This window comes from Anastrepha obliqua, chromosome 2 (assembly GCF_027943255.1).
Source record: "Anastrepha obliqua isolate idAnaObli1 chromosome 2, idAnaObli1_1.0, whole genome shotgun sequence".
NCBI classification, from domain to species: Eukaryota; Metazoa; Arthropoda; class Insecta; order Diptera; family Tephritidae; genus Anastrepha; species Anastrepha obliqua.
In genome coordinates, this window is record NC_072893.1 from 31,104,141 (window position 1) to 31,120,751 (window position 16,611).

General features: G+C 39.7%; 1 protein-coding gene across 1 annotated transcript in view; it reads left to right on the plus strand.

Moving 5' to 3' along the window:
* Window positions 1–16,611, plus strand: part of LOC129239402 (uncharacterized) — a 169,150-nt gene that overhangs the window by 110,395 nt on the left and 42,144 nt on the right. Inside the window, exons 5-8 of the mRNA XM_054874868.1 lie at window positions 540–1,943; window positions 3,982–4,194; window positions 12,440–12,638; window positions 12,710–13,425. Coding sequence (XP_054730843.1) covers window positions 540–1,943; window positions 3,982–4,194; window positions 12,440–12,638; window positions 12,710–13,425 — 2,532 coding nt within the window. The remainder of the gene's footprint in view (window positions 1–539; window positions 1,944–3,981; window positions 4,195–12,439; window positions 12,639–12,709; window positions 13,426–16,611) is intronic.

Sequence of the window (16,611 nt, forward strand, 5' to 3'; positions counted from 1 at the left end):
ACGTAGACTACCACGACGGTCAATGTTCAAAAATTCACGAACCCGATTCACATCTTCGCCTGTTTGCGTCGTCGGAGGCCTTCCAGATCGCTGTTCGTCTTCGACGACCTCCCGGCCTTCCTTGCACGACTTGTGCCCCGGTTTTACCAGAGCACTGGACAGAGATTGGTCCCCGTAAGCCTCCTTGAGTAGCCCAATGATTTCGCTTTACGCAAAATTTGATCGAGTAACGTTGCCGATCGTTAACGATCGCTGCATTTTCGCCACTGCAAAATCCTAACACACTTTTAAAACAGCTTTCACGCGCGGAGCGATGTTGAGTGCACCGCTGTTGCCAGCGAACTGGAACCGGTTTCTAGTGGAAGGGGAAGGTCCAACGATAATTTTCCCCCACCAATCGAACCGGTTGAACGTTCCGCGCGGCAAGGCTCATTACTTTTCAATCAAACCCTGTATTATATGTATGTGCATTTATACATATATACCGTTATAGTTACATATTTTATTTAAAAAAAATTCTCTTCTCTTCATCTACACAGACTGCCAATTGTTGTTGCGCGAAGTGACCAGAGGATCATTGGATTATACAGCACTTCCATTGTACAGCATCGATTGCACCGTACATTTTCCTCCATATCGGCTCTTCGAGACTGACAACCCATCAACCCCTCCAAATCTCGAAAAGGGCGACATCCCACCGGCGGGTATACTCGTTGAACTGCAGCGCCTGAATGTGCCATGCAACAGTGGCGGATTTATACGTTTCAACGACGGTTCGCGTTTGTGTGGCAAACTTGAAGAGCTGAATGCCGTCGATCGCAGTTATCATTTCGATGTGCGCAGCCGCACCACAGTACACTTCCACAAAAGTCCGATGTTCAGTCTCAGCTATAAGCTGGTTGATTACTGCTACAATGTGACGACAAGCAATCAGTCCGATGAATATTATGTGCGTCCAAGCATACGCAATGCGCTCGAGTGCTACTTTCGTATTCACCTGCCGTATGGAAATCGCATAAGCCTGACACTCGTGACCAACAATGACAGCGCCATACTGCAGCCAACCGATGGCATTCAATTAAATGCTGCTGGCGAACAGGACACTTTCAATATCTACACCAGTCAAGGCGTACAAATCGACACCCAACGCATAAATATGACCGTAAAAAGCAGCAGTGGGAGCAGCAAAAAAAAATCCGGCACAACTTCAAGCGTGTACAAGCGTGCTGAGCCCAAGGCGGCGGCGCGAACTGATACGTGGAGCGCGCACAATCAGACGCGAGAGCATATTAACAAGCGCTCTACGAGTTCCTTGGATGGGTTTCTAAAGCTCATGGAAAACCAAGTAAAGGACTTTAACTTCGGCGCGGGTGGCAAATCTATGCCGCCAGTGAAAGATTTTAGCAGCTGTGATGGCGTTATAATTAAGATATTCGAGAGCGATTCCATTCGCTGGTCATACTGTATAAACGATGTCAATCGCATGCGTGCTTTCATTCTAATCTCAACTGGTAATACGTTGAATATACATCTGTTCAAGGCCTCACATTTGCACTATAACTCCATACCTCTAACGAATGGCCAGATTTCCGGTGTCGATCCCAATACGCCCCTTACAACACTGCCCACGATTTACTTATCCTATGCGGCGCTACCCATTCCCGAAGTCGTTGCCAGCTGCGAATTCGGTTGGGTTGCTATGCAGCAGTTTTGTATAACTGCGATAGAAATGGCCATGTCATGGCCAGATGCTGAAGAGTACTGTGTGAATTTGGGCGGACATTTAGCTTCCATTCGCAATGAGCAACAACAACAAGTAGTCAATGAGCTACTTTTCCATAGTCCAGGCTATGGAGATCAAAACGCCTATTGGGTAGGCGGCTCGGATAGCAACTATGAAGGAGACTTTCGCTGGAGCGATGGACTGCTATTTCAGTACACAAGTAAGTTATAAAGTTAAAGTTATGCGTAGTATTGCACAATTTAGGTATGTGGGTGGGTGAAATGGTTGAAGTACCACTGTAGCACTCCTCAAGTAGCACTAAAGGGCCATTTTGATAGACCTCCAACGGGCAGATATCTACAGCCCCAGTCAAAGCTGTTGATGCAATGGAGAAGATTGATGTAATTGAGTTTGGCGCACTGCCCTAGGCTGTCGAAGAAAGGAGCGCCCAGTGACCCTAATCGTCTCGCTGCCAAATCCGGACATTTGCAGAAAAAGTGCTCAACAGTCTCCTTCTCCGAAAGGTTCGCACAGCTTCTGCAAGGAGGGTTAAATGGTAAATCTAGCTTTTTCGCATGTGTGCCGATCATCCAATGACCGGAAAATACAGCTACGAGTCTGGAAATTGAATGGCGCGGAGCTCGAAAGACTTTCTTAGTCCTCCGTCTATTGAACTAAGACCAACAGATCTTCAGAACAACACATGAAGAAATGGAACTTCATCTTTTCTGCGCATTCTTTAGAAATAAATTGTGCAATTCCCCTTCAATAAAAGTCAGGGGGATACCGATGACCGGGTAGGAGTTCTCTTAGACCAATTCAGTCGACTCCTGACTGTCAAGCTCATCAACTCATCATTTCCCTCTATGTTCCTATGTTTCGGAACCCATATCAGAGAAATGTTACCTGCACACCCAAGAGATTTGATCTCCTCATTACAGGTGTTGACAAGTTTGGATCTGCACCATGGCGTCGTCAGAGTCTTAATCCCGGCATGACTATCGAAAAAAATTTTAATATCTCTCTCGATTCCGGGTTACCTTTGCATGCCTGTAGGGTCGCAAAGGTTTCTGCTTAAAAAACGCTAGTAGTATTTAAGGAAATAGATAAATTGCCTCATTTAGAGAAACCCCTGTTCTGGCTTCCAATTCCTTCGTGGAGCCGTCGGTGCAGTCAAAGGTCCCAACTTCGATGCAGATTTAATTTATAGAGCCCTTAAAAATTTTGAGCACAAGCACTTAGCACTTCATAGATCAGCCATCATTCCAACAACATCATCTCTTGGAATGCTTTGAGCTTCTAATTTTTTTTCAGTTATTAGAGCTCATATTTAAATATCTACGAGTATAAAATAAAATTTAGTCTAGATACGTAAATATTCAAGCTACTACGTTAGCCTTGAAGTCGTCGGATCAGCGTATTGCGTACTTCTCTTTGGCAGTTAAACTCCTAATCCGCAAATCGCGATGGTTGATCTTTGAGAGATGGAGATGAGAACGAACCGACTCCTACCAGACTGAGACTGTAGTCTCCACTGAGCCAAGATTTAACCACCACGATAGCTGTAAAACATGTCGAGGGAAACCTTAGCAGAAGGAAACTTTATCAACAGAGTATCCCTGCAATTATAACACTGGACTCCTTCATGTTAGATTCCTTCTAAACTTGCGCTGTACTATCCAGATGATAGAGCAGACTTCATCTCATTTTGATTTATTTAGCACAAAATGTATAAAACCCTTATCTCAAATTGTGTGAGGCTCACCAAGATTCCAAGAAATTAAACTGACACTTAGAAATCCACTTTGAGCCAGTGGAAGATAGGACTAAAACATAGTATGTGAGATCTCAAAGCGAACAAGGTTGAAGCGGAAGATGTGTACTCCCTGAAGGAGAATAAACATCTACTAACATCGAAGTCCTTATAAGGCAACATGAAGAACGCGCCTACGTTTTCAAATGTGGCGCAGAAGTATTTAGAATGAAAAAGTGCCATGGTAGAAGGGAGCACCTCCCTTATATTCTCTTATTGAGGTAGCTTAAAACTATGGTAATTAAGTGCCCTCGGTATAAGGGAGCACCTAAGTTATATTCTCTGTTTAAAACTAATTATGTGGTTGGTTTAGCAAGGGGAGCTAGTAATCCAAAGCTAATTTCTAGATCGTTGATATCGGAAGATCTAAACTATCTCTATCTGTGCGCTTCTACAAGTCACTAATCACTCATTGCATTCTTCTTCCCTTGCTTCATTCGAAAAGACTGGTTTCCAGGATGGACGGAACACAGCCACTACAATAAGCAGCCCAATGATGATGGTCTCAGCAGCCAGGACTGCATAGAATTGCGGCGCTTTTTTCGCACACCGCCGGGTATACAAACGAATCGAAGTCCACTAACGAGCACTTTCATGTGGAATGATCGCGATTGCAGTGCGAAAAGCTTCGTGATATGCGAGCGAGCGATGAGCGATGGTAAGTTGATAAATGCGTGAGAGAGATTAGTGTTAAAGATCCGAGAAAAGAGGTAACGGAATTTGGAAAATGCAAAGAAATTTTGTATTGGAATAATAAAAAAAGAACAAAGTCAGTGTCAAACAAAAAAAAAGTTCGATAATTGCCAGAACGATAGAATACAAGATTGTGCTTATCAGGGAGGCGTGACCTAACACTGCACACTGGTTGCGCTTATATGGGGCTGGTGGCCAAAAATACTTCCCGTAAAGATAGAGAGCTGAAATTTTTTTCTGGGTATTAGAGATGAATTTAGATAGCTTACAGTAAATATTTGTGAAAGAGAAACTCCCGGACCCCCCCTGCGCTCCAGCAATAAATAATTTAAAAAATTCGCGATTCCATTTTTTCAATCATATATAACAGCAAATATTATTTAATTATAAGATAATAAAAATGATGAAAATTAAAGATGAATAATAAACAAAGTTAACATACGTCATCCAATAAATCATATGTAGATGATAAAAAAGTGGATTTCTGATTCTTTGGCAGATTTCTTTGACCTGTTATAAAAGGGTCTGATTTCAAAAGAAGCATTTTAATTAAATCTGTATTTGTCAGTATACGAGACATCTTCCTAGTGTGCTGCAGCCGGCACTTTTTTATTTCTTTATTGTTTGACTCTGCAGCTTCCTCTGAGAGCTCTCCAATCGAAACCAAAGCGTGCTCTATAACCTTTGGTGCATGAATTAAAATTTTATGCACTGTTGCTGGAAGGTAGTACCATGGATACATTTCAATTAATTTATTCGCTGTATCTAGTGCGAATTTTTCGAATTTTTTTATATTTATTTTGTATCCTGATGCTAAGGCTTGCAGTATCGTAGCGCATCGGGCAATAACTTCTTCATCAATACCTGTAATCTGAGATGCTAAGCTTGGGTTACTGAAAAATTTTCTGGCAGTATTGCCATCGTTGGAGTTTCCTCTACCTCCATCCTTTGGCGTATCGACCAGTAACCCCATTTTCTCTCGAAACTCCGCTTGAATTTGATGTTTTTTCTTTAATACAATAGACTTGAGTTCTCCCGATCGTACTTGCCAAAGCTTTACATCCAGCTTGTACGAAATGTGCAAGAAATATTCGAAGAACCGGATATATGAATGAAGTGGTGATAGCCCAAATTCAAAATACTTTTCTTGCACATCTCTTCCAACACATTCTTCAATATTATTCATTTCTGTAGGCTTTGCTCCACATATAAAGCATTTCATCGAGGACGTGTTGCTTAACGCGTTGCAAACTTTACCATCCACCATGGTTAATTGAAGGGCGTGCTTTATAGAAAGTGTTGTATTGCAAATTTTGTGCTCTGTTGTCTTCAAGTTAGCTATTTTCTCCTTGAAGTAGAGCTCTTCTTCGACGGAAAGTGCGGCGGTCTCCTTTTTAAATTGAAGCCTGAGTGGCCTACAATATCGGGTAGACGATAGCCTGGGAGTTTTCCATATTACTTTAGAGTCGGTTACAAGCTGAAGTGGGACGTACGATGTGACAAATAAACTTTTCTCGTCATTAATACAATTGGAAAACTTTTGTTTATATTCGCTGTGGCCAGTGCTGCCATCGAATCCCCATTTTCCAATTAATGTTAGAGTTTTTTCAGTTTCATCCAAACGTTCTTCAATTAAACTCTTTTGAAGCTCTAAAATACTTGAAGCCGTGTTGTCTAAAAGGCTTTGTAGTTCCACTTCTGCATGTGTTTCGTCTACAACAATATTATTTGGATATCTCAATGTTTTGAACTTAAGAATTTTTTCGTATCTTGGCAATAAGTTATAGGAAACTTCTGAATTTATAAATGATCTAATGACCAAGTATTGGTGTTTGGACAACCCAATGTCGACGACAAGCGACAAGACCTTTTCAATATTTATTTCAGTTGCATTAAGGCTTGGCTGAGAATCAGATGAGCGCAAAACAGAAGCTGCAGACTCATCATGCTTTTGTAGTAGGGCTATTCGGCGACGTTTCGTCCTTTTTGAGGACTCAACAAAATCCATTTTGGGCCGTCCACGACTAGAACTCAGATCAATTTGTTGAGCACTACCAGTAGGCTTCAGGACAATAAATTCTTTAGTTTTTAGCCATTCAGATTGGTATTGTACAACTAAACTTCTAATTATTTTGTACTGAATCCAGAAGGCAAATATCTTTTTGCAAATGTACTGAATACATTTCTTAAGGTCAATCGTATTGACTTCGTAGCCTTTGCTTTTTATGTTTAGTGCCAGTAAATTATTTATGCCTTGCATTTTTTCGGCATTCGTGCCTTTTTCTTTGCACCAAAGATCAAAAATGTGGATGCGTGAAAACACACAGTTATAAGATGCTCCTATACAAAGAAAATAAAATGTGCAAAGCAAACATAAATTAGTACAGTAAATTTAATGTAAGAAAAGGTACAAAACAAACGACGAAAACGAAAACGAAACCAACAACACAAAGATCAACTGATAACGGTGGATATTTGTCCCATGAAAATAAATAAGACCACTTTAGTTTATTTATGAGTATAAGGTAATTAGCAACTTTTAGCAACTAAACTTTTCATGATTATTACCTTAAAACATTGACAAATACAGTGATGACACTCTCAATGGGGGCATCCGGGGGCAACACAACTAAAACTTTTAGTAAACATAAAAAAGACGTACACAAAATGCACAAAAAAGGTTAAGACGTTCAAAATCACACCAAAATGTTTGAATTGATAAAATAACCTTTAAATAAACATTTATTAAAGTAAATACCTTCAATTACAAAATCCATTTTAAATTATTAATATCGGACCACTTTGTCAAACGTTTGATCACTTTGAAGTACGAATTCGCAATGACAAAGTACAAACAAAGCTCAGACGGGCTGCAAAAATGTACACAAGTTCATTCTTTCATTGCTATTTTTAAAAAGTTCCGTTAGATTTGCGGAAAAACCGGTTTGGCATTTTGAAGATTGAATATTTTAGTGTCAATTTGTGTTCGTTTTGTCCAACTATTTTGTGATGAAATTTTTGATTTTTGGCCTATGGACGCAACCAGTGTGCACTGGCGCAGTTGCGTGAGAGTAATATGAAAATCCAAACAAGAATGGACGAAGAAGAAGAACTTAACCAAACAGCACACGATGATTGGTTGAAGCCAATTGCGGTATAATAACAAAAAACTGAGATTGTGTTGGTGATAAACGAAAAAAATCAACCAATGACAAATCCTTGCCGTGTGAACAACGACGATTGGACCAGTGGGTGAATACATGCGAAATTAGCGGGCTGAAATATACTGCCGAGTACCCGATGACGTGACAGCCGAAGTTTACTTGCTCAATTTCGTTTTTCACTATAGCCGAATGACAAACAACTTGGTAATCTATCATTCTTGGGAGATATCAACTATATTGATTTTTTTTCTATAAAAAGTCTCGATAATTGCGGCCTACGATTTTCTTTTAAACAATTACAATGAAAAGAACTTAATTAATTTAATAATTAATTTTGAAGATTAATATATATATATATTTTTTGATACTGTTATCATTATTTATTAATCTTAATACTAACTAAAGGGTGTTTTTTTTAGAGGTTAGGTTTTCAAGATGAAATAAAACGTATATAATTTTATGTTATGGCCAAGAATTTAGCTTTATTATAAAGATAAGGGTTTGCCATTATGTTTTAAAAATGATTTCGGGCAAGTGGCCGCCCCGGCTGGCTCGAATAAATTCCAGCCGAGAGGCCCAATTTTCGACCACTTTTTGCAGCAATTGGGGCCGTATGTCAGCAATAACGCGCCGAATATTCTCTTCCAAGACGTCAATCGTCTCGGGCTTATCTGCGTAGAAAAGCGACTTCACATAGCCCCACAAAAAATAGTCCAGCGGTGCTATATCGCACGATCTTGGAGGCCACGCCACAGGTCCACGACGCGAGATAATGCGCTCACCAAAAGTTTCCTTCAATAAATCGATTGTTGCGTTGGCTGTATGGCATGCACCGCCGTCTTGTGGGAACCAAAGGTCGTCCACATCAACATCGTCCAATTCAGGCACGAAAAAGTCATTAATCATGGCTCTATAGCGCTCTCCATTGACTGTAACATTATGGCCGGTTTCATTTTTAAAGAAATATGGACCAATGATTCCCTTTGCCCATAGAGCACACCAAACAGTGACTTTTTGAGGATGTAACGGCGTCTCAGCAATGGCTTGTGGATTATGTTCACTCCAAATGCGACAATTTTGGTTATTGACATACCCAACCAAAAGTGAGCTTCATCGCTGAACAAAATTTTCTTGTGATGCGTAGCGCGAACCGAACCATTATATTCGTAATAAATTTGCACGATTTGCAAACGTTGTTCAGGTGTAAGTCTATCCATTATGAAATGGCAAACCAAACTGAGCATAAATCAAGTGACAGCTGTCAAAAAGACCATCTACGAAAAAAGTAGTGCCAACTTGAAAACCTAACTTCTAAAAAAAACATCCTTTATAAGGTTTCAACTCTTAACCTAAATTATAGTACCTACAGCTGCTTGAAGAAGTTTAAGGTTATTATGGGGGTCTCAAGTATGCGTTACAGGATTGGAAGGTCAATTCTTCTGAGACCTGACGAATTGACGGTATGCAACAGCGACCGAGCCAATGGATTTGGATGATGTCCCAGCCTTTGGTAGTAGTTTTGTTGGATTACTGCTATTTCTGCTGCCACTAATGGAACATTTAGGTCTCGATGGATATTTTCATTGGTTATGTATCACGACGCTCCAGTGAACATTCTGAATATTTTAGATTGTTTTCGTTGTATAATTGCAATATTGCTGGCACTTGCATTACCCGACATTTGTGACGCATACGTCCAGATTGGCTTGATGATTGTATTGTAGAGAAGGCCTTTGTGATCAAGGCTAAACCCGGAACGGGAATTGATTAGCCAATGAAGATCTTTCGTTTTTAGCTTCATCTGTCCACTTTTGGCCTAAATGTGCCTTTTCCATGTCAGGCGCCTGCCCATACGAAGATTTGTAATTTCTTTAGAATGAGGTATGAGTGTGGAGTTTAGATATACACTGGAATTGTCGCTTCTATTTAGCGTGAAAGTCACATGCCTACAATTTTTCTCATTCACGTTGATGCGCCAGTCTGCCAACAACTTTACTATGAGTTTCAGATGTCTGTTTAGTTCGCCCGTAGTGTTATTGGACACTCGGAGCGACAAAGGATTGCAGTGTCGTCAGCAAACGTGGATGTAATTATTGGCGGGTTTGTTAGATGGTCAGCTGTGAATATTACATATCAAAGCGGAACCAGTACACTGCCTTGTGGTACGCCGGTTTTAACATCGACTTCATCAGTTAGGTAGTTTTTATATCTTACCATAAACACCCGAAGATTCTAATATTTGGTGTGAGCTTTGAGGCAGTGTACGTTGGATTTTGTAGACAAGTCCTTATCGAACGCTTGAGCTACCATCAAGAAATATGAGCAATATTCCCGTCGTTCAAAAGCATTCCTTATTTTGGAGCTGATGCGATTGACTTGCTCAATTGTGCCGTGTTTCTGACGAAAACCGAACTGATGAACTGGAATAATGTTGTTTTGCTGCAGATGCGGCATTAGTTTTCGTTTCAGCAACTTTTCAAATAATTTGGAGAGAGATGGTAGCAGACTTATAGAAGTCTATGAAGCTCCCTTGGCTTTATTTACCATTATAATGGTCGATGTTTTCCATTGAGGAGGAAAGTATCCAACTTGAAGAATAGCGCATTAAAAAGCACACTGAGAAATCTAACAGCGCCGTTTTGGAGCCTCTACTATGTTTTCAGTAGATATTTGATCATACCCAGGTGTATTTTTAGAATTCATCTCGTTCTCAATTATTGACTTTAGTTCATGCGGAGAAATTTTTATTGCATTGTTATTATATTCAAGTGGTGATGAAGACTCACTACCAAATTTCGTCAAATCGGTTTGAGTTGTATTAGTTGGTGGGTTGGGTTGAACCACCATCTTCAAATGCTCAGCAAACACATTGGTTGTTTCTGCATCTATCCGAGCCCCGGCGCCTTGATCGTCACGAATTGGTTCCTCAGATTCAGTTAGTGGGCTCAATTTGTGTGCCTTCCATAAGGGCAGATTAGCTCCCGTTGGCGATAGGTTTTGTATTAAACGTTTGTTATTATACTCTTTTTTCGAGTTTAAGCGCTTTTCTTAAAACTTTTTCGGTGTTTTTGAAACGCACCTTAAATGCAGGAGATCTATACTCTTGCTATTCTCTTCTGTAACTGCGTTTTTCCATAACGAGTCTTTCGGATTCACTATTTGCTATATTATGGATTTTTTGTCGAGAGAAACTTGTGCACGATGTGGAGTGTCGCGCAGCAGACATGAGAATTGAGTTAAACATTTCCATCCAGTGGAATATATCAATGTCTTCAACTGTATTTATTTGAGGGTTAGTTGCAATATGTGCGCTTATGTATTTTTTAAATTTTAACTAATTGGTGTTGGACGAAGTAAGTTTGTATGGGGGATCGGTAAACTGCGGTTCATCCATAACTACGAAACTCCCAGGGAGGGATCCGATGATAAGTCTGTGTTAGTATCAGCTGTAACTATATTTCTGGGAAGTCTTCTAGTGATACCGAAATCTATTAGGTTTACTAGGCTTTTACTTAATCATTTTAAGGGAAACTCCCTTAAATTAGAAAATACAAACTAAAATACTACATTTATTGACACATACTTTGTTTTAATGGTAGACATTTGTAGGGGTTGCCCTTTATATTTTACACTCTTGCATTCTACATGTGACGAGCTGTGTAATTCCATATCTTTATCAAAAAATTTAGTATTGGGCTATGTTGAAAAATAAACAAACAAAAATTTCTTAAAAAATAGTGTCTTCATTTCTAACACGGGTACTTATTGAACCCCCTCGTAATTAAAAATTTGTATAAGTAACTTCAAGTTGTTGTCATCAATCATTTTAAGTAACTCAGCTGGTGGTAACTCGTGAGGTCCCGTCGCCTTGTTATTTTCAAACGACTGAATAGCTTTTCTTATTTCTGCTACAGTTACAGGTAGGCCCGTGCATTCCTGATGATATGATAAGTTTCAGGTCGGATGTCAGTTAACAAATTACGTATAAATTTATAGAAGAGAATGCAGAAGTGTATTGGCTTTCAAAAAGAATATTTTGAAAAACAATAAAGCCACTCCCATTATTATTTTACTGTATTTTCATTATTGGACACGAACTATAAAGGCAACCTTCTAAATTTTTTTATAATTTAAGGGGTTAGGGGTAGTCAGAGACCCGAAAAAATCATGATTTTCAATAAAACGTTTTGCTAGTCAGTTGCTTTATTTTACTAAAATAAAAACATAGTATTAATACCTTAAGTTTCGACTTGACTTCAGCGAAAGGTAAAAAAAATTAGTAATTGTAAAAGTTATCGATGTTTGTGCCCGTTTCTCCAGAAGTCTCTTGCAGTGATCATCACAAGTCCCTTGGAGATCCATCTAAAATCAATCGGACAAGAGAAATTAGTTTTATTAATAGATAATTTTGTGTCTGATCGAAGCTTTTTTGTCTTGATTTTTTCAAAATTAACAATATGGCGGCCTCAGGAAATGTTTTTCAGATTTTCGAGAAAAAACTGACAATTAGTTGTTAAAAAAATCGAAATTAAAAAAAAAAAATCGAAATTAAAAAAAAAAAAAAAAATTTCGATCAACCACGAGTTTTTTATGTTTTTCAAAAGCAGAATAAATTTTATTGAAATCTACCAAGCGGTTTTTAAGGTACAGTGATCACCAGTTCAAAAAACATAGTTTTGAGAAAAACGCATTTAAAGTTTTGCTATCGATATCCGGAGCGCCCGAGCGCTCTTTATTAATTGTAGAATAACTCGAAAAGCATTTGCCGGATTCACTTCAAATTTTCACACAATATTTTTAAGATATTATACTTTAAGAAAATGTGAAAAAACAATCGAATTTTTTCAAAATTTGGGGAGTCAGACCCCCTTAATAACTTAAGCCCTTAATAACTTCCAAATGTTGCTTCTTCGTGAAATTTGTCATTATGAAAATGTCAACTATGAATAACGTTTTGACATTGCCCTATCTCAATTTCAGCTTTACAAATTTGTTAGTGTTTTTTCGCATATATACATATCTAACATTTCCACCTACAACCCACAGACTCTTTACGCCGCAGCTGGGTAAACGATTGTAATAAGACTGTCTCGTTGACGAAGGAGCATCCACGTGCCTCAATTTGGAGTCCCTCCTTTCCGCGCCAATATCCTGACAACGCGAATTGTTTCACGACAATAACAGCGCCCACAGGCTATCGCGTTGTCATCGAATTCGAAGAGCTTGTGATCGAGAATGAAGCGGGGTGAGTATGAGATTTAGAAGACATTTTAATCGTACGCCAATCGCAAATATTACCTTCTCGAAATTTTGCAGTTGTACTTATGACTATTTGGAAATTACCGAACCAACGCACTATGATAACTTCAAAACTACAAAATCTTCCAAAAACAAAAACACTATAAATATAAATAATAGTAATAAAAGTAATATTAACATAAGTAAAACCTTTCGAAAGCGAAGTTCTTATGAGAAACCTAGCCTTAGTTCATCGTATACTATGCCTACATCTACATCTACATCTACATTTACATCTAGTAATTCTAATGCCAACGCTTATTCTAATACGTATACTAATTATGCCAACACGAATGCTGTAAATAATATAAATATGGATGTGAATGTGAATGCGAATGCAAATGTGAACACGAACGCAAACTACAACACCAACACCAACATCAACACCAACTACTTGTATTCGAATAGTTATAACAACTACAATCTCGCGCAAACGAATTACCAGAAGCTGCTGCACATTTTCTCGAGCCTCTATCGGCCGCATACGAATTACCTAATACAGACACCCGACTATCCCCGAGGGAATCCCAACTATCCAGCCAATCATCACAATCGGATGCGCGCCGAAGGCAACGTGGATACGAACGCATTACCGAAACGTTTATGCGGCGATTGGAGTTCTAAACTGAAACTGCTGCGTCATGTGTCGACTGGCTCTTATTTGGGTTTGCATTTCGTATCCGACTACTCGCATCACTTTGGCGGTTACAAAGCGAAGACTTATATGGAGAATAGTGAGTATTTTTTAACAACTCTCTTCATTTCATATTCCGCATACATACTCGAAATTGCTCATACAACGCCTCATGTCAGCTGCGATGCAATCCATTACACTACTTCGTACATTCTATGCAAAAGTGTAATCGAAAGTGCATACATTCTAACCACTAAGGGATCTGGAACGTAATTAGTATATTGGTTTATTCAAAAATTGAAGCCAGGAGCTTGGAAGCAATGCTATTAGAAGCGAAATTATTCTAATATATATATAATATATTTTTTTATTTCTACGAAAAAATTTGGGGACGAATCCTCACACTTCAACCTGAATGGCTATAACTTTTTCTCCATGACATTTGTTGATTAGACATTGCCTTTTTTTAGCTTGCAATCTTTACTGCATCTCTCGCCTACATAAAACCAAATGTCAGTTTTCCGGACGACTTCATAAACCACGACAACCCAGTGCGCCACAGCGGGTGGTCATCCGCATGGTAAAAGTCGTTGACCGAACAAAATCTGCATGCTGATGCTATGAAACTATGTAAGGAGAGACTTTATCAGCCTGCCGCGCAATTCTCTAATTATCTTTGAATTGTGGAAAGCAAGTAAAGAGCTACCACTACCGAAATCTAAGAAGCCCGTCAACCTAGATAGGCCATATCGCCTATAAGCAGAGCTCTCAAGAGGGAAACCTACCCAAATAAATCATCGCCGAAATCAATTGACTTGAGCGAGCAGTCCTAGGGGAGCTGAACCTGCCGAAAGCCATCGGTCTTAAACCAATAAGCTTCTAAGAAATTAGTCTGGACAAGGTCGACATACCCATGCCATTGACAACATGTAACCATTGCTTTTGCAAATTCCAACTGAAAACTCTAAACCACCTGCGCTATCAGTAGGCAAACGTGGCCCGAATGAAACGTGGGTCACACTAAGAGTCTACTTAAATTAAGTCGGAAGGATCTAAGAATCGTAGAAAGTGCCCGAACTGGGCACTGTCTAATAGAAAGGCATGCCAGTAGATTAGGGGCACCATCCAATGGCCATTGTAGAAGCTCTCAGGATATAGAAAAGGAGGAGGAGGAAAGTCGAACAACTTCTATGCGGGTGCAGGGTTCTGTGTAGAAGACGATTGAGATTGCTCGGTCTCGCTTTTCTGGGCAACATTGGAGATGATGCGAATCTTAAACTAGCTAGTGTAGCCAGCGTTTTAAGGACCACACAATGGTTTAGAGAGGACCAAGTATAGTAAGGAGAATAGTTCCGGTTGTATTGCAAGGGGCTTCTAACTGTCGAAGGACAGCCACTTCACCTAACCCAACCTATACTGAGAAGCTCCCATTAGATCACAGCAAGTAAAGGGATCTAGTAGCTGGACACGAAGAACGTAGCTCAAAAACACCGTACTTACTATAGAACAGTCTTGGGGTGTCTTTGATTGTCGCTTGAAATTCCACAGTGATGTCTTTATTTTCGCGATTATGGAATATAATATAATGCTCACCAGCAGATTTTACTACACCTGCTGGTGGCAAAGTTGGAGACAATCTAGACAGTCAAAAGTTACCTTCTTGAACTAAAATACAGGTCTCAGCAGTAGCCAAATGCGGCAATCGACGAACAAACACTACCTATCGTGGCCGTGTAATGGAGGAGAGAAAAGATAAACTGCCTTAGTCTAAGCGCCTAGCGCGAAAACCCGGACATTTGCAAATAAAATGTCAACAGTCTGTTTCTCTGCGAGATCCCCACTACCAATGCAATGGGAGTTGTACGGAAATCCAAGTTTCTCCACCAGTGGGCGGAGAATACAGCTATACGCATGAAAATTTTATGGCGGGGATCCCCAGCACTTTAAGCATCCTGCTTTCCTCGTACTGAGGCCAAAGTGATTCTGAGATAGCACCCGATAAGATAGAATTACATTTTTCTTGAGTTTTTTAAGAAAGAAATTGTGCAGTTTCCCTTCAACAACAGTCAAGAGGGCACCGATGCCTGAGATGAGAGCAACTGAAAACGACAATTTCATTTCCCTCTATATTCATATGCCCGGGAACCCAGATAAGGGAAATGTTTCCTGCACGTTCAAGACGTGTGATCTCCTCCTTACAGGAGTTGACTAGGAGAGAGTTGCAACACAGCGACGACAGGGCCTTGATAGAAGCTTGACTATCGCAAAAGATATTTATGTCTCCCTCCCAACAGCATAACTATGAATGAATGTATTCCTGGAAGTATGAATCTATGGGAACCCCCTAGATGACCAACATTTTATGTTCAAGTAACCTCCCGTGATAAGTTTCAAATCTTTAATTGGGTGAGGTCGAAATTACGTTTTCATTAAAATTGAGGAGAACGTACCTATCCTGCTCGGATCCATTCGGTATTTTTCTTCTTCCTCATGATTAGTCAGTCTTTCCATTGCACAGCGGCCTTCCTCTCCCTTTTACACCTTTGGATCTTTTGTCGCCGTAAAGCACAAGCAACTCATCGCTCAATCATCTGCAATATTCCAAGTTGCTAATGCGTAACGGTCAATAAGTCTTGCATAGAATCCTTATCTCGAACACTTCAAGGGCCGCCTCGTCGGATGTTGTCGCCGTACCTGCTATTGCGCTATTCAAAACGACTGGCATGAGGAACTTATAAAATTTTTTTTTTATTTTCTAAGTTCCTATTTAATGGCACCAAGTGGGAAACTGAATTAAAAAAAAAAATGTGTGTAGCGTAGTACACATAACAGAAGTGAAACCTTCAAGGCAGTCAAAGAAAGAGGGAGAGACCCGAGAGAGAATGAGAGAGTAAGAATATATATCTAAATTCACAACGTTTGCAGAGAATACAAATAGCCATAATTTACAAAAAACGGAGAAGGGTCGACCGGTGTACTACTCCAAGCGTTTATCACCCGCACAAACGCAGTGATTCCAGGACCGCAGCAACGGCACAAATTACCGCAAGGCAATACCAAGAAATCCGACGCCGGAATGGATATCACTTTATAGTACGCACAACCACTAGCCAGGAAATGGAAACAAGCGCCAAAAAGTAGGCACAAAAAAACGCCAAAAAAATTGGGACCAAAACACACCGGCATCAAGGAAATATAACGCCGAAAAGTAGTCACCAAAAATATATTTCCTACAAGTTTGCACCAACAAACAAGAGCCAAAAAGTAGGCAGTGTATATCTTTTTT